Consider the following 27,788-nt stretch of genomic DNA (forward strand, 5'->3'; position numbering starts at 1 on the left):
AAAGACTAAGTATGTGTAAGTTTCCCTAGAAGTAAGTGTGGTGGTGTGTGTATAACTGTATATGCAAGTAAATGTATGTTTGATTCTTTATTAGCATGAGTGACTATGTGTGTGAGTAACTCTATGGATGAGTGGCATTGTGTAACAGGATGTATAGGTGTATGAGTACATATGATGAGTGAGTACATGTAGGAGTGACTGTATAGAACTGTTGGTGAATGAGTGGATATGTATGTGGATCTTAGAATTACTGAAGAGGTTGTTGTAACTGGTATTGGTATGTCCATTGTTTTGTAAATTTTAGTCTCTATTTTTGAATGTGTGTATCAATTGTTATATTAGGGTGAGAGGAGGTCTGCCACTCTATCACAAGGATGATGTCATCAGTGATGTAATCAGTGATGTCATTTGAGATGTCATCAGTGATGTCATGAGTGATGTCACTGACCATGTCATGAGTGATGTAATATGTGACGTCATCAGCAGTGCATTGCGGGCGCGCGAGATATAGTTAGCTGAACTAACTATAACGGGGGAATTTCAATGGTTTTGCACAAGTGAAAAGTCCAGCTAACTATAACACCCCTGAAACCTATGGTTTTTTCAGTGAATTTCTGAGGTTTTTTAAATGCTAATTCCTAACTATAACGTGCCTGAAACCTATGGTTTTTTCTGTGAATTTCAAAGGTTTTTTAAATGCTAATTTCTAACTATGCCTACAGAGATAGGACATGTGAAGAAAGAAGAAAAAATGCACAGAAAGAAAAAAACAGAAGTGCAGAAAGAAGCAACAGAAGTCCTCAAAGACGAAGAAAAGTGCAGGAAGAAGGATAACGTGCAGAAAGAACAAAAAGAAGAGCAGAAAGAATCCTTGTTGCAAAATCATCCTGTACCCTCAACTTTTTCAGACGGATACTGGTGGTAACTGAGTCTGAGTGCTTTGTTAAAAGACACTTAGAATACAGTGAAAACACCTACATACACTAGGGACCATTATGCGTTGGGGTCCCCCTGTGATTAGCATGACCTCCTCTGTAAGCCCCTAGTATATAATAGGGCAGGGGGATTAAAACTACCTCTTAAAACAGGCCACAGGGCGTTTTTGCACACGTTAACTCAGGCCCCGTCCCCTCCCTTCACCACTGTGTAAACACGCCCTGTGTCCGTTTTTAGTTGGGAGATTAAGTTCATTTGAATCCTGAGGGTCCCTAGGGTCCAACTAGCCCACTAGGTACCTCCAGTAAGTGCCACAGAGCTGCATTGCAGAGAGGTGTAAAAAGTGGCACGGCCTGGACCACCTCTCTGCAATGCAGCTCTTTGGCGCTTACTGGAAGCACTTGGTGGGCTTCCAGGGGCCCTCATTATTGAAGGGAAATTATATCCCCAATTTAAAACGTGCCATAGTGCGTGTTTGCACACGTCACCTCAGGCCCCGTCCCCTCCCTTCACCACTGTGTAAACGCGCCCAGTGGCTGTTCGAAGTTGAGAGATTAAGTCCCCTTGAATCCTAAGGGTCCCGAGGGTCAAACTAGACCACGAGCTACCTCCAGTAAGTGCCACAGAGCTGCGTTGCAGAGAGGTGTAAAAAGGGGCTTGGCCTCAGAACACCTGTCTGCAGCGCAGCTCCCTGGCGCATACTGGAGATGCCTGTTGGGCTAGTTGGCCCTCAGGGACCCTCAGTATTGAAGAGGAATTAATTCCCCAATTTACAACTCGCCAGGGGGCGCGTTTGCAGAGTGCTGCAAGGAGGGGGCGTGGCCTCCAGCACGATGCCAGTCTTTTATTTATTTTAATTTTTTAAGAAGGGGGGCTGTGTGGTTCCCCTTCTTATTCTAATTTATTGGCCCTGATGACCCCATCCCCCAGGGCCTGTCTCCTAATTATATTTTTTTGACCCCAATCCCCAGGGCCGGCCACTGTTTTTTATTATTTTTAAAAAATATATATTTATAGACACACCTAGGACATGCTGGACAAACCGTACGTACCTATCACCATGACGATTTGCGTGATATTCATTAAAAGGCGACTATGCATACAATGAATCCACGTGGAATGTATTTACACCACTAGTGAAGCTCTGACATGTCTGATGCCCTACCGTGCCTAATCCCGGTAGACACCCTTGTTGTTTATTTATACAAACATGGGTAGCTATTGACGGGCACATTTAATACACATGCACACCAAGCCATTCAAAGGGGATTCGACAAAAATTCGACCAAAACTATGCAAGAAACCCCCCTCAAAGTTAATAAAACACACATCCACTGCCGGATGTGTAATACTTTTTATTTTACTCTCTGGAAAGGGGACGAACATCACTTGAGAGTCACAGCGCGCTCCTGGCAGAGCCCAATGCTGTGTTACACCCACCATTGCCTGCCGAGTGCCACACACCTCTGTGTTGTATTCCACCAGCTAGTGCATATGCTATGACACTCTCTAGCCCATGTGCACTGTAACACCACCCCGTGAATATGTCATGCCGCACTTGTCTTCGCACGGGTTATATTGCCCCATCTAACGTGCCTTCCTCAATGCCTATGTTATAACGCACAGTGCTATGCCATACATATTACAATCTGGGATCCATATCTTTGTCACAGTGCATATGCAATGTTACACTCCCCAGCACATATTTTATATTACAACTTTACAGACTAGTTAGGTTACACAACACTGCCCTGTGCATATTACACTCCAAGGCGCATATCGCATAGCACGCGCTAGTGCCTGTGCTATCTCGCGCTCTCCAATGAATCTGTCATTGCGCACAATGTATTGCATATTAGATTTCACGCCCGTTCATCTTATATCACACTTTTTGGTGCATAGTTTATACCATACACTATATCTAGTTTTCATTTTCAATCGTGCTCTCAGGACTATGTTCTATATAACACTGTGTTCACCTACCCTTTTCACGGGCATTACATTTTGCGATAGGGGGTGGAGGGTCAGGGGGTGTTTCTGCCAAGTGAGCCCAGAGTCACAGTCACAAACGTCCTCTTCTTCCAAAATAAAAGTGAGATTATGCTGCATACTTGTTCATATTTTAAGTAGTTCGCACAGACACACGTTTTAAAAACAATAAAGTTCCTAATACCCGCCTTCTCTGAACAGTTAGCTTGCTGCCCCATCCCCCTCCTCCCTATCCTCTGTTGTGTGAATCCATGGACTAGCCTCCTCCCTCCTGCCATGCATGGTCTGATGTGCTGCCACTGCCCTCAATTTAGTATGATGTACCAGTCCACCCCTCCTGCCCTCCATTGCCCAATTCTATGCCCCATCATTGACCTCCTGCTTAAACTCTGTGCTTAGCTTGCTGCCCCTATTCTCCTTCCCCCTGCCCTCTGATGTCTTTGTGCATGCCCCTGCTCCATCCTTTTTGCCCACCATGTTCCATGGACCTGCCACTCCTATCTACTCTGAGTGTTCTGTTGAGCTGCCACTCCCCTCCCACCTGCCTAGCATTGTCAGATGACTGTAACCTGTCCCTGCCACCTCCACCCTGCCTGTCCACATGCCATGCCCCTATCCTCTTCCTCCTGTCCTACATTGTCCATTGTACTGCCACACCCTTCTGCCCTCCCTGGTCTGTTGTGCTGCAACTGCTCCTCCTGCCTGCCCCGTGCGGTCTGTTGTGAGGCCCCTTCCCCTGAACTTTCTTTTCTGTGCACAGGTCCTGACCCTCCCTTCTATCCTCCATCGTCCTTTGTGCATGCCCCTGCACCCTCCTTCTTGCCCATCATAGCCATTGTGCTGCCACTAACCCTCCCACTTGCCATGCATGGTCTTCTATGCTGCCATGGCCCCTCCCACCTTCCCTGTGTGGTCAGTTAGCTGCCCCTGACCCCCTCCCACCTTCCCTCCATGGTCTGTGTGTATGCCATCACAGTCTCACTGTTGCTCTTCACGGTGTGTCTTGCTTCTAGTGCCAATCCTGCCTGACCTCCATGGCTATCTTGCTGCTCCTGTCCTACCCTCTTGCCCCCAGCCCTCTGTTTACATGTACAGACCCCTACTCCCTCCCTCCTGGCTTGTCTGTTCCATTGTAATGCCCCTGATCCGTCCCTCCTGCCCTTTATGGTCTGTTATGCTGCAGCTTTCTCTCCTGTCTGTCCATTATGGTCAGCTAGCTACCATTGCCTCTTGCCCCTCTGTTCTCTGTTGTCCATGTGCATGGTCCTGTCCCCTCCCTCTTGCTTTCTATGGATTGTTGTGCTGCACTCCCGTCCCGCATGACCTGTGTGGTGTATTGTGCTGCTGCAAACCCTGATGCCTGCCCTGCAGGGTCAGTTTGGTGCACCTCTCCATGTCCCTCCTGTCCTCTGTTATCCAAGTCCATGTCCCTACCCCATTTCCTTCCATGATCCAATGTACCATACTTGCGTACATTTTGAACTTGGTAAGAGGGAGATTTTGAAAAAAAACTGGGGTATTGATTTTCCCCTTTGAGTTACATTGAAAAAGAGGAGATTGTAGACAGGAGACATCAAATAAAGCCCATTTGAGCTTAAAAACATTGGACGTTTCCTGGCTGAATCGGGTCTGTTGGCATGTATGGTTGTACTACCATTGCCTCTTCCTTCTGCCCACAATGGTCTATTACATTGCCACAGCCTCTCTTGCAAGTCCTGTATTGTTGGTTTGTTGCCCCTGCCCCCCTTTCCACTGCCCTCCATAGTCTGTTGTGCTGCCACGGCCCTTCCTGCCTGCTCAGTGTGGTTAAATTGTTGCCTTTGCACCCTCCTACCTGCCTTCAATTTTCAGAGTCCGTGCCCCTGGCCTCAGCCTCTCAACAGAATCCTAATGAACAACTAGATTGCTAACATTCTATATTTATTACAAAAGTGTGGAACGCCTCACGTCATCTTGATGTAATCAAAACTATAATACCTAGAGCATTTCCTTTAGAAATTACATATATGAGAGGGTCTTATTGGCATCAAAATTATGGTTAGTGCTCTAAAAGACTAAAATAAGGACATATTTTCTGAGTTTTCAAATAGCGACAAAGCACTTTTAAATTATTTGTTATCTTTATGTTTTTTTATCCAGTTGACCACTTGATTAAATGTTGCACTTAGGGGAGAGGATGTGGTGTTACTTCCAGAACTGCAGACTTTGCAACTGGGGAACCAGGTTGGAGTTTCTGCTTCAGCTCGACATTCTGTGATTCTGGTCAAATCACTTAGTCTCCCTATGTCTACAACTGTAATGAAGTCAGCAGTCTAGTAGTTGGGGCGTGCGGACCGAGCTGGGAGGAAGGGAAGAGGAGGAGTTAGGACAGGAAGGGGGCAGTTAGTGTAGGGACAAGGCTGAGGTTGGAGGCAAGTAATAAAGCTCCAGTTAAAGAAGCAAGCCGTGTCTGTGATTATTAGTAGCGCGATGCTACAACTGGCGATGAGGGTGGGATGACCAAGCCCCACTGATCACAGACCCCCAGAGACCGTGAGGGAGCTGAGAGCGGCCGCGAGAACAAGCGCTGACTCGCTTGAAGAGATTTGAGACGATCGCGCCGAAGCGCGACTCACGCCAGAAGCGTGTGCCTCGGGTGAGGCTGGGAAGTGCAGAAGTCAGGAGCCCACCCCGACCCTGCCTCGCACCCGAGAGTGGAAGAGAAGTGCCCCAGCGTCGAGGACACCGTCCCTGAAGACCCACTGGCGAGCGCCGTCGAGCACCGTGAAGTCCGGGCTTAAGCGCCCGTAGATGTCGGAAGACCTCACGCCTGATGCGTGAGTATTGGCACGGTGTCGCGAGGAAAACGCGGGAAGCTGCAGGAGAAGGCGGGAGTCCACCCCAACCTTACCTGGTAGTAGCCGCCGTTGGGGGGAAGCAGGTCCTGGTGTGTGCTACCCTCTGAAGCTGCTCGCCGGTGAGTCCAGAGTAAAAGAGGACCGAGTGAGCCATGAGGGAAAGCCTCGTGTGCATGCAGTGATAGCGGCCATCTTGAAGTCAGGCATTTTTCAAGACAGATCCCTTGATTGTTGCAGAGCGGCCATTTTGAAGTCAGGCATACAGAAACTAAACAAGCATTGGCGAGAAGAAGTAAACAAGCATTGTCAAGTGCAAATAAACAAGCATTGTCAAGTGCAAATAAACAAGCATTGGCGAGAAGAAGTAAACAAGCATTGTCAAGTGCAAATAAACAAGCATTGTCAAGTACAAACAAACAAGCATTGGCGAGAACAGACAAAGAAACAGGCACCAACAAAAGGGTGAGAAGAAACCAACGAGACGATGGTGACTCCCCCATCTCACCACAGCGGAAGCCCCTGGTCGTGGGAGGATCACACCTGCGAGCTCCGGAACCTCTGACTGTGACCACAGTAGGGAGTATGGGCCCAAAGTGGCAAGAATGGTTAGAAGATTTTGAAGACTATATCGAGGGATCCAAAGTGACGGAAGACAAAGAGAAGTTAATAGCCCTCCGCAACCTAGCCGGCCGGGAAATAAGCAAAATCGTCAAGGATCTTTCGCCTGCAGATACGGGAACCTATGACAAAGTGCGTGAGGCACTGAATAAGAAGTTTCTTCATAAAAGAAACGTGGTTTATGAGCGCCACGCATTCCACCAAGCACGTCAAGGGAAGGAGGAAGCAATGAGTGCATTCATCACCCGGTTACGACGGCTGTCGAGACACTGAGTTTGAAACCTTCTCGCCTGACGCTGTGATTAAATCACAAATCATAACCGGTTGTCACTCAGAAACACTCCGGAGACGGCTACTGAGGAAACCCCACGAATTGGAAGAGATTGAAGAAATGACTCGCATATACGACCAAGCGGAGGAACACGCCGCCACCATTGAAACAGGACACAATGTCAGTCATGAGCAAGCACACCGCGTTCAAGAACAACCTCGTAGCAGAAGGAAGCATTCACAGGAGAACAAATGGAGACCCAGCACGTCATCTCGCCAACGACGTCCGGAGCATAGAAGAAGAGAACAAGGGCGAAGGGACTGAAAACCAGAAAGGACTAGACGATGTTATCGGTGTGGATATGACTATCCTCATATAGACACCTGTCCGGCCATGGGTCAGCGATGCAGGAAATGTGGGCGATCCAACAACTTCGAAGCGATGTGCGGAGACTATCACAAAGAAAGGCGAGGTGAAACAACGAGATTGTCCCGCTCAGACGCACGGAAACATCACATACGAGCTGTTCAAGGAGAGTTCATGCGGTCCCCTGGCTCATCACATTCCAGCCGGGAGTCACGCAGGTCACATTGGGAACGCAGATCCCCATCTCGGGACTCGAGGTCGTCTTCCTCCAGAGACTCGACCTACACTGTGGAATACTTGAACATGATTGCGGACCCTGATCAACTGAAAAAATATCCCCGCCTAGACATTAGAGTGGGGAACCACGACACCAAATTTGTCATGGACAGCGGAGCCTCGCTGAATTATATTCCGGTTACGGAACATGAGAAAATGGTTCCGAAACCCCCATTAACATTTGCACCGGTCCGCGTCTTCACGTGGATGGCCAACAAACCACTCACCTGCCTGGGCAAGTTCCACACCACACTCACCCATGGCGACATCACCATACAGGCGGTCATACACGTCATCAAAGGGCCTGAAGCCGACCGCCTTCTTAGCCTCCCCACAGCAGAGTGCCTTCCTTCGTCTGGTGGAAATTTTATTTAAAGTCAACAACACTCAGGACTGGGTCAGCAAGTTTCCCGAATTATTTCGAGGCTTAGGCAAGCTGAAAGGTTGCCAAATTCGGCTGCACATTAATGAACAAATTAAACCGGTTGCGCAGCACCCGCGACGTGTTCCATATCATCTCCAAAGTGCTGTCGAGGATGAACTTCAGGAACTTCTATCCGCCGACATCATTGAGCGCACGGATGGCCCGACCCCTTGGGTGTCGCCGGTGGTCATCGTACCGGAAAAAGGGACTCCCACCAAGGTGAGACTGTGTGTTGACATGCGCCTACCCAACACCGCAATTGAAAGGGAGCGACACCCTGGACCGCATCTAAGCGATATGATTGCTGCCCTGAATGACGCAAGGGTCTTCTCGAAGCTAGACCTCAACAAAGGTTATCACCAGCTAGAGTTAGACATCAAGGGCCCGATTCACAGAACTAACTTAAGACAAAATCCTAAACTTACTACCATTTTGGTATTCACAGAAGGCACTTACTCATTTTGGTATTCACAGAAGGCACTTACTCATTTCGGTATTCACAGAAGTTAGGAGTCCTAACTTTAGGACTCCTAAATGCCTTCTGTGAATACCGAAAGTCTTAAAATTAGGATTTTTCTCAGTTTAGTAGTAGTATAGTTAGGACTCCTAACTTTAGGACTCCTAAATGCCTTCTGTGAATACCGAAAGTCTTAAAATTAGGATTTTTCTCAATTTAGTAGTCCTAAATCTAAACTTAGGACTATTAAATTGAGAAAAATCCTAATTTTAAGACTTTCGGTATTCACAGAAGGCATTTAGGAGTCCTAAAGTTAGGAGTCCTAACTATACTACTACTAAACTGCGAAAAATCCTAATTTTAAGACTTTCGGTATTCACAGAAGGCATTTAGGAGTCCTAAAGTTAGGACTCCTAACTTCTGTGAATACCGAAATGAGTAAGTGCCTTCTGTGAATACCAAAATGAGTAAGTGCCTTCTGTGAATACCAAAATGAGTAAGTGCCTTCTGTGAATACCAAAATGGTAGTAAGTTTAGGATTTTTTCTTAAGTTAGTTCTGTGAATCGGGCCCCAAATCTCGTTACATCAATACGTTCGCGACTCACCGAGGACTCTTTAGGTACAAGCGGCTGAGCTTTGGCGTCTCGTCTGCCGCGGAAATTTTTCAGGAGGCTATCCGTCAAATCAATCAGCACATCCCCAACACCTTGAACTACAGCGACGACATCCTGGTCTATGGGTCGGATGTTCATGAGCACGAAATCGCTCTTGATCGCGTTTGCCATGCCCTGTTAGATGCGAATTTGACGCTGAACAAGGAGAAATGTGAGTTTCACAAGGCCACTTTAAAATTCTTTGGTCACATTTTCTCAGACGAGGGCATGAAGCCTGACCCGGACAAGGTCGCGACCCTGAATGATACCAGGAGCCCGCAGGATGTCAACGACTTGAGGTCCTTCCTGGGAATGGCCAGCTACTGTGCCCGCTACATCCGGGACTATGAGACCATCAGTCACCCCCTTCGGATCCTTACCAAGCTTGGGCAACCGTTTGACTGGACCCCTGAGTGCGAGAGGGCATTCAAGGACATCAAGCGTGCTGTGGAGTCGGCTGACAGTCTCTCTTACTTCAATCCTCGACGGAAGACGGAGATCACCGTTGATGCCAGCCCTGTTGGATTGGGGGCCATCTTGGCCCAATATGACAATGACTCTGACCAGAGGCGGATCGTTGCTTATGCCAGCCGCAGCCTGTCTGATCCCGAGAAGAGGTACTCACAGCCGAAAAAGGAAAGTCTTGCTGTAGTCTGGGCGTGCGAACACTTCCATGTTTTTATATATGGCAAGCACTTTACCCTGATCACTGATCATCAGGCGCTGATCACCATCTACGGCAATCCTAAATCCAAGATGCCTCCGAGAATTGAGAGATGGGGTCTCCGACTTCAGGAGTACACTTTCACTATTGTTCACAAACCGGGGAAGGCGGAGAACCTGGCTGACTACATGTACCGTCACCCCCAGCCATCTTCAGAATCCAAACCATCGATTGCTGAGGAATATATTCATTTTGTGGCTGACCAAGCATTGCCACCTGCCATTCCCATGGACGTCATTCGGGAGGTCACCGCCCAAGACACTATCTTGCAAATGGTACTCAAACGGATTCAAACTAATAGATGGAGATATGACCCGCTCGAAGAAGACACGAACCCTACAATCCGGAAGGAGATACAAGCATTCCGGCACGTCTGCGATGAACTGTCGGTCACCACTGATGGAGTCATCCTAAGAGGTCAACGACTTGTCATCCCCAGTCAACTACGGCAAGGGGTTATCGATCTAGCCCATGAAGGCCACAGAGGAGTAGTGTCTACGAAACGAGCTCTACGGGAACGCGTCTGGTTCCCCTTTCTGGACCAAATGGTGGAGTCTACACTAAAGGATTGCCACCCCTGTCAGCTGACCAGCAAAAGCAATCCACCGGCACCACTACAAATGACCACCCTACCCAGCGGAGTTTGGCAAGAAATTGCCATGGACTTTTATGGACCTCTGCAGTCTGGAAAATATGTGGTTGCCATAATTGTCGAATATTCATGATTTCCCATCGCACAAATAATATCGCCTACAAGCGCCTCCTGCACTCTCAAGGTGTTAGATGAAGTATTTGCAATATGGGGTGTCCCCAGAGTAATCAAAACGGACAATGGACCCCCATTCAATGGACACGAATTCAGTGCCTTTGCGAAACACATGGACTTTAAGCACAGAAAAGTCACACCACTCTGGCCCCAAGCAAATGGCACCATTGAAAGATTCATGGCCATGATCAAAAAGACATTTCAGCACGCTACTGCTGAGAAGAAAGAACTGCAGGCAGCTCTGACTGGAGTTCTCATAGCTTACAGGACAACCCCCCACTCAACCACCGGACAATGCCCTGCGACCCTCATGCTAGGGCGGCCAATGAGAAATCGCATCCCGACATGGGAAGGTGCCTTGCAAGCGATAACACCAAATCACATCCATCAAGAAATGGCTGTGACTGACAAGCACAACAAGGACCGGATGAAATCGTATGCCGATGCCAAGAGGAGAGCGAGGTCTCCATCGTTGCATGAAGGAGTTAATGTCTTCATCAAACAAGAGCAGCAGAGAAAGACTGATTCCCGATTCCGTGACGAGCCATTGTTAGTTACCCAACAGAAGGGCACTATGCTGACGGTGGAATCTGAGCAACGCAGAGTCACCAGGAACGTCTCCCACTTCAAGAGGTGTCCGCGAGACATGAAAGGACCCGGGATGAATCCGACTGGCACGACCGCACTTGAAGAATCCGACCTTGGTGATATAAACGGCAGAGGTCAGCAGAGTGAGCCCGTGACAAGTGTGCACACTGGGGGCATGTCATTGCGGCCACGTCATGATATTCAGCCACCAAAGAGACTCATTGTAAAGATGGACTGAAACACTGTTTGTTTGTTTATTTTATTAAGAAAAGGGGAGATGTAATGAAGTCAGCAGTCTAGTAGTGGGGGCGGGCGGACCGAGCTGGGAGGAAGGGAAGAGGAGGAGTCAGGACAAGAAGGGGGCAGTTAGTGTAGGGACAAGGCTGAGGTTGGAGGCAAGCAATAAAGCGCCAGTTAAAGAAGCAAGCCGTGTCTGTGATTATTAGTAGCGCGATGCTACATACAACCAAAATGAATTTGTTTGTGTGTGATGTAACCAATGCTCATGTAAAGCAGTCCAATACCTGACAAGTCTGCACTATATAACACTGCAAAAACACAAAATAATAAGTGTTTTGCACACTTCTGTCATTGGGCTATATTTGGGCCACATCTGGGTGATTTTGGGCTACATTTGGGCTCTTTTGTCTCCGGTAGCCATCTTGGGAGATTTATTTGTTATGAAGTTTCCTAATTTCCTCATGTACTGCAGTCTCCTCAGTAGGAAATGCTTTCAGTTTTTTACTTTGATTCCATCATGGAGGTATTCAGATATGTCACACATTTGCCATAAATTCTGAAAGTTAGCACTCTAGTTGCTCATTAGATCACTGTAGTAAAACTACTGTTCACCATGGAAGTCTGCTCCTGGTATTAAAAGTGCATGTTTCAGTCTGCATGTCAGAATTTTTTAATGAAATAGAAGAGGATTTGAGAAGTCACTCAAAACGTGCCCTCATTTTCTTTCTTCAGCATTAATCATAATTTCGATGGCAAAATGAACCCCCTCATTGTGTTCCTTTTTAAATTAAATGTTTTAAGTGTTTCCACTTTAATCCAAGCAAGATGGCTTCAGGTGTGCCATACGTTTATCATAAGTAGGACTGTTAGCGCTCTAGTTGTTCTTTGGAACACTCTGGGAAGCTGCAGTAGAACACAAAGGAATCAACTGACAGTCTCTGCCCTTGTTGGATGTACATGTTTTACTGAGAATGTCAGACTTCATTCTCACATGACTGAGAAAGATAATGTGAATTTACAGAAAATAAGCTCTCAGTTTAGCTTATAGATCACCTTCCAAACCTCTGTGGGAAAAGCATGAGAAAATATTTTTCTCTCAATGATGATATCCCAGCAGAAGGCTTTTTCACATGGTGAAATCACCTTAGAACATACCACAGTTTCTAAAATGAGTATGGTACCATCAACAAATGATTTATAATGTAACTAAAGTCTTAAAACCTTCTATTAACTGCAATGCTTTTTAATGAGGTGCTATCATGTATATTGGTCCCAAGATGGCTGCCAACACTTCTTGGATGAAGTACTGACAGCTAATCAGATCTCAGGATGAGATGTGTGGTTAGGCTCCGCCCACATATATATGATTTTACTTTTGATTTTCTCAGGAACTACTGAACAGATTGACACCAGACCTGCAGAAGGCACTTCCCTGACCTGAGGACTACCTGTCTGCCAAATTTCAAGTAATTCTGTTCAGCCGTTCGGGCTGTACCTTGGACTAAAGGTCCCTATGGAAAATTGCATGGGGAATACGCGTTTTGGGACCCCCCTTTTTTCTCAGCCCCCGCTTGATGAATCCCCCCGAGACTTTCAGGGTAGGAGCGGAGCGGAGGGCCCCACCTATTTTGAAAATTTCGCGAGGATTCGTCAACCGGCGCCAAAGTTATTCCAAATAGAATGTTGCGGATTTCCTATGGAAACACGGTCCTAACTATATCTATCTACAGGCGACCGCCAGTAGATAATATATATATATATATATATATACACACACTTATGTACATGGATTTATTATATACATATATATATCTTTGGTAAGTGTCCTGACCACTTTTATCTGTGGCACAGTGTTTGCCCCCTCACAATTCACTTCTAGAAACTCCACAGAATATGCGGTAATACCCTTGCACTTCTCTGCTTAATCTTGTGGGATTTGTGCTCCACCGCTTAAGGCGACCTTTGGACATCTCTGCCTAAACCTGTGGGATTCGTGCTCCACTTCTTAAGGCGACCCTTGAACCTCTTTGCCTAAACCTGTGGGATTCGTGCTCCACCGTTTAAGGCGACCCTTGGACCTCTCTGCTTAAACCTGTGGGATTCGTGCTCCACCGCTTAAGGCGACCCTTGGACCTCTCTACCTAAAACTGTGAAATTCGTGCTCCACTGCTTAAGGCGACCCTTGGATCTCTCTGCTTAAACCTGTGGGATTCGTGCTCCACCGCTGAAGGCGACCCTTGGACCTCTCTGCTTAAACCTGTGGGATTCGTGCTCCACCGCTGAAAGCGACCCTTGGACCTCTCTGCTTAAACCTGTGAAATTCGTGCTCCACCACCTAAGGCGACCCTTGGATCTCTGCCTAAACCTGTGGGATTCATGCTCCACCACTGAAGGTGACCCTTGAATCTCTCTGCCTAAACCTGTGGGATTCGTGCTCCATCGCTTAAGGCGACCCTTGGAACTCTCAGCTTAATCCTGTGGGATTCATGCTCCACGGCTTAAGGCGACCCTTGAACCTCACTGCCTAAACCTGTGGGATTCTTGCTCCACCGCTGAAGGCGACCCTTGGACCACCCTGCTTAACCCTGTGGGATTTGCGCTCCACCGCTTAAGGCGACCCTTGGACCTCCCTGCCTAAACCTGTGGGATTCGTGCTCCACCGCTGAAGGTGACCCTTGGACCTCCCTGCTTAAACCTGTGGGATTTGTGGTCCACCGCTTAAGGCGACCCTTGGACCTCTCTGCTTAAACTTGCGGTATTCGTGCTCCACCGCTTAAGGTGACTGTAGGAGAGTAGGATCTGCTTCACATGGGTACCCCCACTTTTTGCTGGTGTTTCACTGTTTTTCGACCGTAGTCTGGCTGTGGCCCTGCTAATCAGTACCCCAGCCTAGCTGTTTCCTCTCTAAAATGGTTTGCATGTACATTAGGTACATATCTAATTGGATTCTGGAGTGCCTTATAAGTCCCTAGTATATGGTATACTATGTACCCAGGGCATAGGTACCTCAGAGGCCTACCAGGGGCTGAAGCATGTATTATGCCACCCCTGGGAAGCACTCCAAAATGACACCACAGGTCTGCTACTGCAGCCTGGGTAAGGTGGTGCATGCACCCCTTACTGTGGTATAGGCTACCTATATCACTACCATTGCACACACATATAAAACCTATAAGTCACACCTATGGCAGGCCTTAACAATCCTGAAGGCAGAGTGCTTGATTTTCATGTGAGAGGGTGCCCAAGCATGAGCTGGGCCCCTCTGCAGCTTTCAGAGTACCTCCTCTGATGCTGTTTGTGGTGCAGCCTGACCATATACTCTTAAGTGCATTATAACCTTGCGGTAAATGCTAAGTTTGGACTGGCTGCACAGAAACATGTTCTTTTTGGTATCAAACACTTTGGAATACTACCCCCCCCCCCTGCCAGTTCTGGCGGCGGGGGTGGCATTCCACCCTTCTAGAGGGAGAGACATGTTCACACTGGTCAAAACCGGTAGGACTTTCCTGGGCCCTGGCATCACAAAATGGATGCCACTGCCACAGACACGGGTCTGGCCTCCTGCTGCTGATCGAAGCTCCAACAGGGGAGGCCTTGACAATAGGTTTCCTGTCACAGGTTGGTGTAACCACCTCCCCAGACAGGCAGATGTGTATTAGGGCTGGGCAGGAGCACTTGTTGGTGCTTTGAAGCCTTGCACTGGGGGCACACTTGGTGTCCCTGTGCATAGTCCAGTTCAAACCGGTTGCAGGGGCTACCTGTACCTGCTCTGGTGTGAAACTGGACAAAGGAAATGGATGTAACCACCCCTCTTTCCAAAACCTCCCATAGGTGGGTCCCCAGAGTATGTCCAACCCCCTATCTTAGTATAAGTATAGGAACCCAGTCCTTGAGACTTTAGATTACCCTGGACGAAACTCTGCAACATATATCCTGGACCTTTGACTTTCTATTTCAACTAGAAGACTGAAGAAATCTCCCTTGGGGTCAAGGAGTGACTCCCCTGCTTGGCAGGCACCAAAGAAGCAACTGTCCAGTCTGCAATTCTGAAGCTTCCGCCGGACGCCGAAGTCTTTGCATCACCAGAGAAGGATTTCCAGACTTCCCCGAGGCTACCCTGAGTCCACAGCAAAGCTGAGGCCTGTGGCTATCGTGGGTGACGTGGAACCGTGGCTCCTGGACACCATAAGCTTTTGCCGGTACATCATCTTCCTGGTCGTCCTCGAAGTTGTGCTTTGGGCTCTGAGTAGACCCAGTCTTGAGCACCAACTGCACCGAAGATCTCTGGCCTCCACTCCACGAGTGACCCGTGGGCCAGTTTCCAGTGCGACTGCTTGAGGCTCCTTCGCGATCGCTAGCCCGTTGGCTAGTGGGACCCCGCGAAGGCAACTCCTTTTCTGCTTGGGCTTTCCTGGTTGCTCCAGACGTGACCTGACTTACCCTCGTGGGGTGACTCCCCTAGACCTTGCTGGTCTGCACCGACGTCTTTCTTCTATTTCTACTTGACTTGTCCTTGCCAAGGCTTGTTGGGTCCATTCTGGTCACCGACACTTCAGCACTCGACAAACTTTGTGGGCCAGCTTGAATCCAGCTCCTGGTCATCGTTGACACCTCCTGGACCTCGTGGCTGAAGAGTCAAGACACCCGTCAACTCACCTGAAGCACCGACATCTGTGGGCATTGGACTATCGTGCCCCTGGTCACTGGCAAGTGACCCAGACTCTGTCCCCTCTGCTTTTAGGTTCCTTCCAGGCTTGGATCTCTTCGGACACTTTTCCTCTTCACAGCAGCAGCACTTCTTTGCCAGCTTCCATTGAAAACGACGCCGCGACCCGACACCAAAAGACACCTATGCACCCGGCCTCCCTGGGTGAGGTAACACGAGTACTCCGGTGCTCCCGTGGGTGTTGGCCCTAGACACCTCTAAGTCCAAAAGGGTTTGCTTGTAGTCGTCCTCTAAGTGTCCTTAACTTGTAATTTTCCAACCGCGACTTTCCCCATAGAAGTTAACAGCGAATTGCGCCTCTGTTCAAACACTGCACGCGTCCCCCGTGGGTCCCCTACGTCACGACCTTGGGTGATTCCTTGGGGCCCAAGCACTTCTATAGGCTATAGGCCTTGTGTCTAGTTCAGTTGTGGTTCTTATACCACTTTATTGGTATATGGTTTGGTACGGCCCTAGGGCCCAAACGTGTATTTGTGCTTTTACTGTTGAATACTGACTTGTAACTCAAGTACTACGAACTCCAGCCTCATAAAGAGACAAGAGGGGTGTGTTTTATCTTAAATACATATATTTTGAATATAAACCTGGTGTGGTTGTCCCTTCATTTGGTCATTCAATAGATTATAGACTGGTAAAACAAGCTGCTTTACATTCCTTCAAGACTTAGCCTGAGGCTGCTCTCCATAGATACCACTAGGATAGCTTTCAATAAAGGTTGTCTTTAACCTATCACCATAAGGGGTTGTTTGGACTGGTACAGGGTGCCCACTTTAATTAGTGGACAGCATATACCAGGCCAACTTCTCACAGCGACCCTTGGACCGCTCTGCCTAAACCTGTGGGATTTGTGCTCCACCGCTGAAGGCGACCCTTGGACCTCCCTGCCTAAACCTGTGGGATTCGTCTTCTGTTGCTGATGGGACACTTGAATCTATGTGTCAAATGCCTGGCCACCACCACACCAGCTCCACACTGTCAAATGCTTTATTTCCTCATCTGATTTGTGCAGAGTGGTTATGGTGTCAGTCCTGAGTCGTGAGGAGCAGGAGAATGTCATATGGCGGAATTTACCCAGATTGACTCCCGGCAACCCTAGCGGCTCCTTATTGTCACACCCATCTCACCACAGGTCCAAACGCTCAGACCACATTAGGCTCATTAAATCCATAGCCACCTTCTCAGATTTTACTGACAAAATAAAGTTAATTGTTTCCTGGTTTGTATATTTTCTGAAGTCTTTATAAAGTCTCTGTTAGAGAGAATCCAGCTCTTTGCAAAGAAGTGTTAGGTCCCTGTGGATGATTCCCTAAACTCAACGCCAGCTCTTTGCCAGGAAACTCCAAAACTCAAACTGACAGCCAATGGGAATATTTCCCCAAACTACCTCATGGGAGGTGTATTTTTTAATCTGTGACTCTACGCAGGGTAAAGAGTTTGTTGTTCTTACAAACTACCAAAATGGTCCTATTGAAGTCTGTTTTGTGCCATAAAACTGTAAAATATGTATATTAAGTTGTAGGATAAATCACACTTTACATGTAATGCAACCTCTTGCTCTCTCTCTTGAACAGGGTGCCCCAACATCATCTCACGCTCAGGGTGGGGATCCCGCAAGGTGAACTGCCACACAGCGATGAAGACCCCGGTCCCATATGTTGTCATTCATCACACGGCCGGAGCTGCTTGCAACACCAAAGCCAAGTGTGTGGCACAAGTGAAGGCGGTGCAGAACTTGCACATCAACAAGAACAAATGGTGTGACATCGGCTACAGGTGAGACGTCATAGAAGGTGTCATGGGTGGGCTACACGGGACAAACCTGTCAGGTCGACCAGCACGGCCTTTTGTATATTGTTTTCACTTTGGTTTATGGTTTCGGAGCAGTAGGACCATTGGAACGTTGAGTGCTTTTGCATAAACATTAACAATACAAAACGCCTGTGCAAGTCAACAGGCTTGGCTCCAAGACCAAACACGAATGCCTGAAAGAAGAGTGTCTGGTGCAATCCCTTTGGAATAAAGCACCACATTATTCCTAGCGTTAGCCCGAGCAACAAGCCATCCATAGATCATGCAAATTCTGATTATTTTACGCATGAATATACATGTGCACCACAGTACGAGTCTTACACTGAGGAAAGTATGTGGGCACCATTGGCCATCTGCAGGATTGATCTTGCTACAATGTACCTATTGTTTTGGAATATTGCTGTCTTAGGACAGAAAATGGGAAAATTGAATGGTGCAATTGTATTAACAAACATACAGGGCCCAAGTCTAACTTTACTCCTGAAGTCTAATTTTAGACATGAAGTCTAAGTTTACTCATGGAGTATACGTTTCGGACCTGAAGTCTAAGTTTAGACCAAAAGTCTAATTTTAGTACTTTTCGGTATTCACAAAGGTAAGTTACTAGTCGTATGTCTACTTCTGGTAAAGGTACTAGTAGTAAAGTAACTATTAGTAAAATAACTAGTAGTAACGTTACTAGCAGTAACTCACCTTTGTAAATACCAAAAAGTAGTAAAGTTAGACTTTTGGTCAAAACTTACACTTCAGGTCTAAACTATGACTTAAGGTGTAAAGTTAAACTTCAGGTCTAAACTATGACTTAAGGTGTAAAGTTAAACTTCAGGTCTAAACTATGACTTAAGGTGTAAAGTTAAACTTCAGGTCTAAACCATGACTTTCGGTGTAAAGTTATACTTTAGGTCTAAATTTGAACTTCAGGTGTAAAGTTAAACTTTAGGTCTAAACTTGGACTTTTGGTCTAACTTTACCTTTGTGATTCAGGCCCGCAGTCTGTATTTATCAGGAAACCTGGGCCTTAAATTATCTGCCTTAGGATCCAAGCAGTAAGAAAACCTAAATGAAGACCTTGAGACAAGGTAACCATCTGAGTACATAACACACTGCACTGTAGAACCCAAGGAATTGATGGGGGCCACCCCGACATCCAGCAATTATTAGTAATGTTTAAATCAGGCAAATAAATGGTGATCTCGATAAAAGGGGTAAACATGCCACTAATTCACCCACCCTTACCCTCTGAACGATTAGAAGCAAACAGAGCCACCTTAGTTGTATCCAGTGACATTAACACCATTTATGAACCAAATGACGAGTGAAGGACGACCATGCATGGAGCACCTCTGTCCAAGTGGGGGTACATCTAAACACCAATCATAAAAGGGACGGAAGTCGGTTCTCTTGACATTAACCCGCGGTCTTCGCGCTTTCAGTGGAAGACCTGGACCGGATTCTGTGACTATCATCGAGTATTGACCATCCAATCTGCAGGACAATGATTGACCTGAAAATTGAGATCCGACCCAAAAGCGACCACAACCCCCCAATCCTCTCCCTAAGGGGTTCTGCCTTGATGTCCACACCAAGAGTTGTAGGAGGCTGAGGTGGTAGGAGGTGGAGCCTGGTCTGACCCTACCATTGATAAACCCTGGGAGACCTTGGCAGACATTGCTGCACGTGCACTTCGTCAGTGCAGATGTTCACAATGTGGGGGGCGAGTGGTCAGCCCCCCTTTTATCAAAACTGTTCTTGTACAGAGAGAAACGCTAAATGTAACAGATCACAGGTTTGATGGTGGATCAGCTTGGACAGCTCTAATAGTAGCAGCCAAGGGTGAGCCCTAGGGAGTGCATTAAAGGCAAGAGACACCTCAACAAGACTGTACTGAGGAAGAACAAGGAAAGAGATGTCCAGATCTGCTTCCAGAAGTGAGAATGTGAGATTCACACTTCTTTTGGCGCCTTATTGGAAACATTAACAAAAGAAACATTATCAACCAGAGCTACGTATCACAGAAGACAAGCGGTGTGGACACGTTTCAGTCCAAGTGCGGCCTCTGGGAGAGAATCCTCTCCTGCAGGATCTACAGAGGAGCAAAGGAATCTTGAGCTTCTCTCCTTGAGTAAAGTTATGATTGATATCGATAGACATAAAGGGAGCTGCACCCAGCGTGGCTGAAATACCAGTACATTTCCATAGGTCCTTATGTGACGTCAGATCATCTTCTGAATGACGCTATATTAAGAGGAGACCGGTTCAGGCAAGTTCGCTCAGAGAGAGAGAGTTCTCTTTACAAGCAAGATGATAGAAAAGATCCTACGATGGGACTTGTAGCTAGCATTCGTTTTTAGCAAGTGCTTTCTGTCCACAGCAGAGAAATGGGCTGACAAGGAGAGGATTCTAATTTCATCCCCCTCTAAGGCAGAGTTTTGAGAAAGCCAGAACAGTTTTCCAGGCATTCATGTTTGACCTATTCCAGCTGAAATGTTGGTGCTCGGAAATCATCACATGATGTGGCATTCGTTGCCCTGCGGTGCAGCCTTGCCAATGTGCCAAGGCACAGCGCATGGATCTCTGCTGCATCTCCGCTGGATCTCTGTTGGATCTCCACTGGGTCTCTGCTGGATCTCTGCTGGATCTCCACTGGATCTCCATGGGATCTGTGCTGGATCTGTGCTGGTTCCCACTGGATCTCTGCTGGATCACTACTGGATCTCTGATGGACCACCAATTGATCGCTGATGGATCTCTACAGGGTCACCTGCTGGATCCCTGCTGGATCTCCCCAGGATCTCTGCTGGATCTACACTGGGTCTCTGCTGGATCTCCACTGGATCCCTGCTGGATCTCTTCTGGTTCCTGCTGGATCTCAACTGGATCTCTGCTGGATCCCCTGCACATGCTGTTTAGGGTTCACGTGGGGAACCTCAGCCGGATCACCCTGGGTCTTACAGGTGAACCTGCCAGACCCTTCTCTGTTACTAATGGCATCTGCTGGTCATTAACCATGCTATTCTCCCTGTATAAAGACAGGGTAGTAGAGGCTCTTGGAAACCATGCAAACGACGCTCCAAATTTGGGAGGATCCATGATAAAACAAGCATGTTCACTGATGATGCCCTGTTGGTTTGCAGGACACCAGGAGGTTTACAAAGGTTACTGGATACATCCAGCAAGTTCTGTTCCACCAAAGCCCGGACCAGGGGTGAAGCTTGGTCAGTAAGATTGAGGGGGTCTTTAGATTTCCCACCAATCACCCTGGGACATCTTGTTCAAACAAATTACATGAGAAGCAGGACTTGAGGGGGCTCTAGGGTGGTGGAAAGAGAGATTGTTAGGGGCACTTAAAAGACAACATTTTTTAAACTAATCAACATGTTTACGGCCTTCAAACGAGGGATGTGTGTGTGTGTGTGTGTGTGCGGGGGTGTGTGTGTATGCATGAGTGGGTGTTTGGGTGTGCGCATGTGTGTGTGTGTGTATGGGTGTATGGGTGTGCGCATGTGTGTCTGTGTGTGTGTAAAACTCCCAGGTGCCTGATGGACTAGAGGGAGCTTCGGCTAGTCAAGGTCGCAGTATGAACCCTACTGGCAGCTTCTGCCTGATAGACTAGAGGGAGCTTCGGATACTCAAGAGAGCAGTATGAACCCTACTGACAGCTTCTGCCTGATAGACTAGAAGGAGCTTCGGCTAGTCAAGGGCGCAGTACGAACCCTACTGACAGCTTCTGCCTGAATGGCTAGATGGAGCTTCAGATAGTCAATAGCTCAGTACAAACCTTACTGACAGCTTCTGCCTGATGGACTAGATGGAGCTTCGGATAGTCAATAGCTCAGTACAAACCTTACTGACAGCTTCTGCCTGATGGGCTAGAGGGAGTTTTGGCTATTCATGAGCGCAGTACGAACCTTACTGACAGCTTCTGCCTGATAGACTAGAGCAGTGTTTCCCAAACTGGGGTCCGAGGACCCCCAGGGGTCCGTGGCACATTTCCAGGGGGTCCTCAGCCAGCAATTTTAAAAGCACGTCAAAGTTCTTTGTGAAATTAGCAGTTTTCGAGCAACTATAAAAGTGTCAAGAAAATGCCAGTGATTAATGTACCTGCTGGAGAGAGATGAGAGTTTTGTCCAGTGGCAGCTTTGACTTATCTAATGTGATACAGAGTTAATATGCCTACTGCAAAGAACGTATACAATGCATTTTAAAAAACAGTATTTTATGTGCATAGGTCAATGGGTTACTGATTTTGTCACAGAGATTCTTTCGTCACTGTGCAATTCATAAGGGACAATCGTAATCTAGCAGTGTCCTATAAACTGTCATCAAAGAGCTGCTTGCAAATTGCATGGTAAAAGTTAGCAACATATGTTTATTCCCAGTCTATCATTATCCTGATGCTGCTATGTTCCCACTTCCTGCACATGAACAATTTTGTAATGCTGTTTTGTCACTTCTATGTGTGCTGTGCTGCCTAATACAGCACGCATGGAAGTTACAAAACTTCATTTTTATTAAAGATTGTTTATGTGCAGGAAGGGTCACCTTCCTGAACATATACAATCAAAGGTGTTTTGCTTTTTCCGTTGGAAAAAGCAAAAACGAGGAGAAATAAGGCATGTCTCCTCATTTCGCAAAGTTAAGACCAGGTTTTTATGGTCTTAATTCTCGTGCTTTCTCCTATTTAAGCTGACCTTGTAAATAGAGGGCAGCGTCAAAATCAATGGGTGTCAGAGTGAAACGCCCACTGCCCACCTTTTTCACGCTAAGCATTGCGTGAAAAAGGTGGGCCTTATTTACAAGGCAGCGTTAAGCCACAATAAGTGGCTTAACTGTGCCTTGTAAATAAGGCGAAGCCCCTATTGCCACAGGAACATCGCTAAAAGTGACGTTCCCATGGCGATAGGGACTTGTAAATATGCCCCTGAAATCCTTAGTAATTTGAGTATTTGTTTTGTATGCACACGTGTTTTTATTTTATTTTTAATTACTGTTTTAACGTTTAAAATTTAAATCTTACAAATTGCTTGGGGGTCCCCGGCTTTCAGTGGTGACTCAATGGGGGTCCTCAGGAGTCAAAAGTTTGGGAACCACTGGACTAGAGGGAGCTTTGGCTATTCAAGAGCTCAGTATGAAACCTACTGACAGATTCTTCCTGATCGACTAGTGGGAGCTTCGGCTAGTCAAGAGCACAGTATGAAACCTACTGACAGCTTCTGCCTGATGGACTAGAGGGAGCTTCAGCTAACCAAGAGCGCAGTACGAACCCTATAGACAGATTCTGCCTGATGGACTAGATGGAGCTTCGGATAGTCAATAGCTCAGTACAAACCTTACTGACAGCTTCTGCCTGATGGGCTAGATGGAGCTTCGGATAGTCAATAGCTCAGTACAAACCTTACTGACAGCTTCTGCCTGATGGACTAGATGGAGCTTCGGATAGTCAATAGCTCAGTACAAACCTTACTGACAGCTTCTGCCTGATGGGCTAGAGGGAGTTTTGGCTATTCAAGAGCGCAGTACGAACCTACTGACAAATTCTTCCTGATCGACTAGTGGGAGCTTCGGCTAGTCAAGAGCACAGTATGAAACCTACTGACAGCTTCTGCCTGATGGACTAGAGGGAGTTTCGGCTATTCAAGAGCACAGTATGAAACCTACTGACAGCTTCTGCCTGATGGACTAGAGGGAGTTTCGGCTATTCAAGAGCGTAGTACGAACCTTACTGATGGTTTCTGTATGATGGACTAGATGGATTTGACGTTATATCTTGTGTGTGTGATACATGTGATCTAGACTTCTGGTTCATAGCACCCCCCAAGAGCAGCATCTGGCTGTTAAGACCCACTGGGGCATATCAGCAACAGGCGGCGATAAATATCGCAAAGTGCGCTTAGCGCTTTTATATTTATCGCCGTCTATCCTTGGAATTTATCGCCTGGTTAGCGCATTATTAACAACGCGTTACTCCAGGGCGATAATATTCCAGGGAAATCCAGGGAAATGGGCCAACATCGCTGGAAAACCAGCGATGTTGCACTCAAAACGGCGATACCCTTGGTGATACGACCCTGTCGTCGCATCACCATAATCCACCCCCAACGTTATGGATACATAAGTCTGGATTTTACCAGACGTTCAAATCCAGCGATAATGGCGAGCTGCCATGATTTCGTACATCGCTACGCCGGCCGGGCCATTGTTGTAAATATCGCGAAGCTGCCTTCGCGATAATTATCCATGGAGCTTTTCTGAGCCACGCCTACTTTGCATCTCATTAGCGATGCAAAGTTAGGCGTGCTGGGAACGGACGCTAAGTTCCTTGCTGATGAAGCGATAAAGTTATCGATGCTTTTCGCCCGAAAACGGACGCTAAAGCGGCGATAAGTTTATCGCCAACCCTTGTTAATATGCCCCACTGTGCCCTGGGAGGCGGAGTTACAAGGAAATACTTCATTGAGCTGCAGGCTGCAGTAATATTTGGAGTCTGTGGTTCCAGGGAGACCTGCAATAATTGTCAAAGGGATTGCCCAACATCTATTGCATTCCATAGCCCTTGGTGAACTGATGTGAAACCAACTAGGCTTTAACACAGCCGCTGCCGCCTCTCCACACAACTAACCTCATCTGGAGATGCAAGATAGGCTCTCATTTCTTTCCCTACTAAGTGGCCCGTGCACTGCGGCTCCTGCAAAGCAGCTCATGCGCAGCGGCTCATGCACTGCAGCTTATGCAAAGTGGCTCATGTCCTCATGTGCAGTGCCTCGTGCACAGTGTCTTATGCGCAGCAGCTCATACACTGCGGCTCATGCTCAGCAGCTCATGCACTGCAGCTCGCGCGCAGGGTATCCTGCATAGCGGCTCATGCACAGCGGATCGTGCACTGAGACTTATGCACTGCGGCAAGGGCTCGTGCACAGTGGCTCATGCGGAGCGTGTCATGCACTGTGGCTCATGCACAGTGGCACATGCACTGTTGCTCATGCTCAGCGGCTCATGCACTGTGACTCGTGCACAGTGGCTCATGCACAGTAGGTTATGCACAGCGGCTAATGCACTGCAGCTCATGCACAGCAGCTCATGCACTGTTGCTCATGCTCAGCGGCTCATGCACTGTGACTCGTGCACAGTGGCTCATGCACAGTAGGTTATGCACAGTGGCTCATGCACAGCAGCTCATGCACTGCGGCTCCTGCACAGCAGCTCATGCACTGCGGCTCGTGCACAGTGGCTCATGCGGAGCGGGTCATGCACAGCAGCTCATGCACAGCAGCTCGTGTGTGAGGCAAATCTTACACAGTGGCTCATGCGGAGCGGGTCATGCACAGTGGCTTGTGCACCAATCCCACATTCTTGGTGGGAATTCTTCTCCCGCCAACCATCTCTGAGATCTGAGCCCCCGGCGCCTTTTCCAACAAGAAGCCGCACCGTCTCGGACTTCTAGTGAAGCTGTGACAAGGGAGTGCCTCATAGCAACAGTGTGATGCCTGCTGGTAGCAGTGCCTTCCTCTCTGCTGTGGCTACCAATCTTCCATCCTTCATAGAAGGCGCTGCTTAAACTATTTATTTTATATAACTGTGCTGTGCCCACCCTTCCTCACACTGTACTGCATAAGTATCAAGCCAGGAGTCATTTTATTCTTTCTGTCCTCACGGTTTTTAATGTTTCCTCTCAATTTTCAGTTTCCTGGTTGGCGAAGATGGCAACGTGTACGAAGGCCGCGGCTGGAACAAAGTTGGGGTTCATGCCCCCTCCATGAACTCAAGGTCCATCGGCATCAGCGTCATGGGGAACTTTATGAGTAAGTGGCAGCTTTGCACTCACTAGTCAAGGGGTTCAGCTAAGATGGGGGGGATTACAGCAAACTACCCGCAGAAGCAGACAGCGTCTGTGCGAGGTGTGTATTGACCCAGCACACCCTGAAATACACCAGGGTGCTGAAACTACAAGGCAGAACAGGTACTGTAATGTAACGGGCATTTATAAAGCGCTCTGTTACTCCAGGGAGTGTCCTGGCGCTATCCATTTCCGTTGTGAAGATAACTGAGGGACCTCGTAGTTAGTTATTACTTTTGGGTTGTACCTACACTGTAGAAGGTCTGACTCTTGCACCAGAGGCAGCCGAAGGAGCCATGGGCCACATGTAGCAAGGGTTTTTGCATTCGCAACCAGGCTGATTCTCAGTTAATTACTGCCTGGCTTCTGTCTCCTGGTTCAGGGCGAAGCGGGACAGGCAGCCTGGGACAGACATACCAGACATACCAGACTTAAATACATCGATTTGTTTAGAGTTACCATCGTATCTTCAAATGAATTGATTTATTTCATATTTGTACAGGAATGTGACGGAATATCAGGGGGACGCAGCCCCAGAGCCCCACTGAAGAATCCGCCCCAGCTCTGATAAGCCTAACTGCTCGTCCGCACTACCACAAAAGAGAGCGTAGTATGACCTGGTTATGCCTCTGTGTACCACTTGGGGATCCGCTGCAGTCTCGACACAGTGCACTTCGTTTTAGTGCACTATATAGGAGACAGCTTTCAACAGTCGTATACTTACAAGACACTACAAAGCCCTACACCATGCAGGAATTCAAACTCAAATGCAGAGTCTAGAGAAACAAGGACATAAATATTGTCTCAACAATATCAAACATAACAATATTGTCATTCTATACTTATAATGTAAATGATAAAAATATTGAAAATAAAATATCGGTATACACTAATTTTGATGACAAAAATATCATTTTTTAACATATATATATATACTTAAAATTAATGAACACTGAAACAAAATATATTTATATAATAATCATATATATCTAAATGTGTATCTCCATTTAAACATATAATAATTATAATTTAAAAATGTTATTTAAAAAGTCATTTTTATTTATATTAATAATTTGCTAATTTCTTGTAAACTTTAAAAATATAACAAAATAATATAAGCAAATATATGTTTATGTATGTATATATATATATACATATAGATATATACACACACACACACTATAAATTAAAAACAATAACAAATAAACTGGAAATATGTTAAAAACAAACACATTTAATTACACCTAAAAAAGTAAACCTTATAAAAAATTTACAGTTTAATAAACAAATAAGTTAAATATTACAAACATTACTAATTAAAATTGATATCATTTTAAATATACACAAACATCATAATAATATGAATTTAAACAATATAAACAAAACTATAACATTGTTGGAATAATACATATATTATTCCCACTCCAATCTCTACAACAGTAGGGAAAACATTTGACTGAGGATGGGTAAATTTACTATTCCCACTTTATTCTCTGCAACAGTACGGAAAGTGTTGGACTCAGTTGAGGTAAAAATTACTACTCCCATTCCAGTCAGTAAATCAGTAGCGAAAGCATTTGAGGGGTAATATTTACTTTTCCCACTCCAGTCTGTGTAACAGTAGAGAAAGTGTTGGATAGCGGAGAGGTAAAATTTACTATTCCCACTCCAGTCTATGCAACAGTAGGGAAAGTGTTGGATAGCGGAGAGGTAATATTTACTATTCCCACTCCAATGAGTGCAACAGTAGAGAAAGTGTTAGATATCGGAGAGGTAATATTTACTATTCCCACTCCAATGAGTGCAGCAGCAGAGAAAGTGTTGGATATCGGAGAGGTGATATTTACTATTCCCACTCCAATGAGTGCAGCAGCAGAGAAAGTGTTGGATAGCAGAGAGGTAATATTTACTATTCCCACTCCAGTCTATGCAACAATAGAGAGGTAGTGGTTAACTAAAATATTTCAACAACTACATTAAATAACAAGAAATAGATATATTAAATACATATATATATATATATATAAAACATGTTAATGACATGTTTATTACAATGTTTATTAAATATTTTATGTTACATAATTAAAATTCCACACTATATTCTCATAATAATAACAATAAACAAATATAATTTTACTTAGAATTAAAAACAATAACACAATTAACACAAAAATAACACACTTAAAAAAAACTATTTTTCCATTTACTATAACTTAAATAACTTCCTACACCCTACAGCTCTGCAAAATAAACAACACACACGTAAAAAATAT

General features: G+C 46.4%; 1 protein-coding gene across 1 annotated transcript in view; it reads left to right on the top strand.

The window, feature by feature from the left end:
- The window catches only part of LOC146797229 (peptidoglycan recognition protein 1-like), a 54,793-nt gene that overhangs the window by 15,358 nt on the left and 11,647 nt on the right, over positions 1-27,788 (top strand). Inside the window, exons 3-4 of the mRNA XM_085624186.1 lie at positions 17,444-17,645; positions 25,362-25,480. Coding sequence (XP_085480312.1) covers positions 17,444-17,645; positions 25,362-25,480 — 321 coding nt within the window. The remainder of the gene's footprint in view (positions 1-17,443; positions 17,646-25,361; positions 25,481-27,788) is intronic.

This window comes from Triturus cristatus, chromosome 9, assembly GCF_964204655.1.
Source record: "Triturus cristatus chromosome 9, aTriCri1.1, whole genome shotgun sequence".
NCBI lineage: Eukaryota > Metazoa > Chordata > Amphibia > Caudata > Salamandridae > Triturus > Triturus cristatus.